The 2,203-nt window shown below is 42.9% G+C and overlaps 1 protein-coding gene across 1 annotated transcript; it reads right to left on the reverse strand.

Annotated features, from left to right (window-relative positions):
* Positions 1-341: 341 nt before the first annotated feature.
* Positions 342-1,286, reverse strand: LOC104856006 (olfactory receptor 14K1-like). The gene has a single exon (XM_010615100.1). It carries the CDS (start codon positions 1,284-1,286, stop codon positions 342-344), a length of 945 nt encoding a protein of 314 aa, XP_010613402.1.
* Positions 1,287-2,203: the final 917 nt, after the last annotated feature.

Here is a 2,203-nt window from a genome sequence, read left to right on the forward strand (position 1 = left end):
TGCTCAGAATTATGAATTTCATGGTAGAATAAATCTACGAGTTCGTGTTTCATTCACTGTTTGTTGTAGGCCTACAAACCTCAGTTCTTGTATCATATCAACTTGCTTAAAAATGGATATTTACATTACTTCAATGGATGTATTCATGTTTCATCAAAAGAGATATTTGAATTATGCTCTGAATTTCACATGAACATGTTTAGATATTGAAAATGTGAAAGCAAATAATTCAAACTGAGATGACAAAAAGAACTCAGGATCTACTGACCACTAGAGGAAATCACTCCAAACAGCTACTTCGGGGAAGGATCTTGGCGGGAATGTTGCTGCCTACTTCAACTTTAGTATCTTTCTATAGGGCCCCTTCCTGCCTTCCTCAGGACTTTACTTAGAGCTGATTGAATGTCACTGTTCCTCAGACAGTAGATAATGGGGTTTAAGGCAGGTGGTGCCACAGTGTAGAACAAAGAACAAAGCAAATCTGGAAGAGGAGGTGCATTGGATGGGGGCTTTAAATAAGCAGCTGTACCTATCAGGAGAAAGGTGCCCACAACCACCAGGTGGGGCACACAGGTGGAGAAGGCTTTGGATCTTCCCTCTCTGGATGGCATCTTCAACACAGTAGAGAAAATAAAGATATAGGAGACCGCGATGCAAACCAAACATGAGGAACCATAGAGGGCCCCAAAGGCCACACTGATATCGATAGCAGCATGCTCCTCAGAACAAGTGAGCTCGAGAAGGGCAGGTACATCACAGAAAAACTGATGAATCCTGTTAGAGGCACAGAACTCCAGGGAGAACGTCCCAGCTGAGTACAAGATGCCCAGGGCCCCTCCACTGAGCCAGGACACAGCCATCAATTGGACACAGCACCCTTTGCTCATGACAGCCTCGTAGTGCAGAGGGTGACAGATGGCGACATAGCGATCGTAGGACATGGCAGTGAGGATTCCCACCTCTGATGCTGTCAAGAGGACCACCAAGAAGAGCTGACACACACAGCCCAAGAAAGAGATGGAGTCACTGAGGGTGATCGAGTTGAAAATATATTTGGGGACTGTGGTGGAAATGAGGCAGAGGTCCAGGAAGGACAAATGCCTGAGGAAGAAGTACATGGGGGTGTGGAGGTGGCAGTCAAGAACTGTGAGGAGTAGGATGGTCAGATTCTCCAGTGTGGACACCAAGTAGACAAGGGAGAAGAGGGCAGCCTGCAGCCCCAGCAGCACCGTGCTGTCCGTCAGTCTCAGGAGCAAGAACCCGCTCAGAAAGGTGTGGTTCTTCATATTGTAGAGTAGTGAGGTGCCTGTTGACTCTAAAAAAAAAGTAAAAATACAAAACAGTGAGTTAAAAACATCACATCACAGGAATGAAAGCATACCAGTGTTTGTAACTCAATCTTGGGAGTGGCCTCTATGTCTATCAATGATGAATAGACAAAGAAAATGTATTTATATGCAAAGGAGCACTACTTTACTATCCTCAAAGAAAGATAAGCTTGAGACCTTTAGTAGGAAAGTGGGTGCAGCTGGAGTCCATGATGTTAACTGAAGTGAATCAAATGCACAAGTTTTTTTAAAAAAAAATCACATAGTTGGGGCCGGGGATTTAGCTCAGCGGTTCAGTGGCCTGCCTTGCAAGTGCAAGGACCCAAGTTTGATCCCCAGTACCGAAAAAAAAAAAAAAAGTCACATAGCTTCTCTTCCATGATGAATTCAAAGCATGAATGAAAATAAAATAAAAGGGATAGTAGGGAACAGAGATCTTTTGTGATGTGAAGCGGACAAGAGATGGAGGGAAGGGAAGGAAAAGGGATGTAGAAAGAATTGAGATGTGTTATGCACATGTGCCAACTCCTCATTGGATGTAGTCATTAAGCAGTGTAAATATGAGCTAAGATAAATAAACACTAAAGTACATCCAGCGCATCACCTGTTATGTGTCTCTCCATTTTTGAAATACACATTGATTAGCATAATGAACTTGCTGGAAAGATTAAAAATAACAAAAATAGGGGCTGGGGATTTGGCTCAGTGTTTCTGCCACCTGCTTCACCTGTTTGATCCCTGGTATGAGAGAGAGAGAGAGAGAGAGAGAGAGAGAGAGAGAGATTAGAAGGTAAAATATATCAAAATATCAACTGTTTATTAAAATGAGTTATAAAATGAGGGGCTGTGGTTCAGTTTAAATTTATTTAGAAAGA

This window comes from Fukomys damarensis, unplaced genomic scaffold (genome assembly GCF_012274545.1).
Source record: "Fukomys damarensis isolate Sample0158 unplaced genomic scaffold, DMR_v1.0_HiC HiC_scaffold_3, whole genome shotgun sequence".
In the NCBI taxonomy this organism is placed as follows: Eukaryota; Metazoa; Chordata; class Mammalia; order Rodentia; family Bathyergidae; genus Fukomys; species Fukomys damarensis.

Excerpts from the sequence above, each read along its gene's own strand:
- LOC104856006 (XM_010615100.1), bottom strand. The coding sequence starts at position 1,286 with ATGAAGAACCACACCTTTCTGAGCGGGTTCTTGCTCCTGAGACTGACG.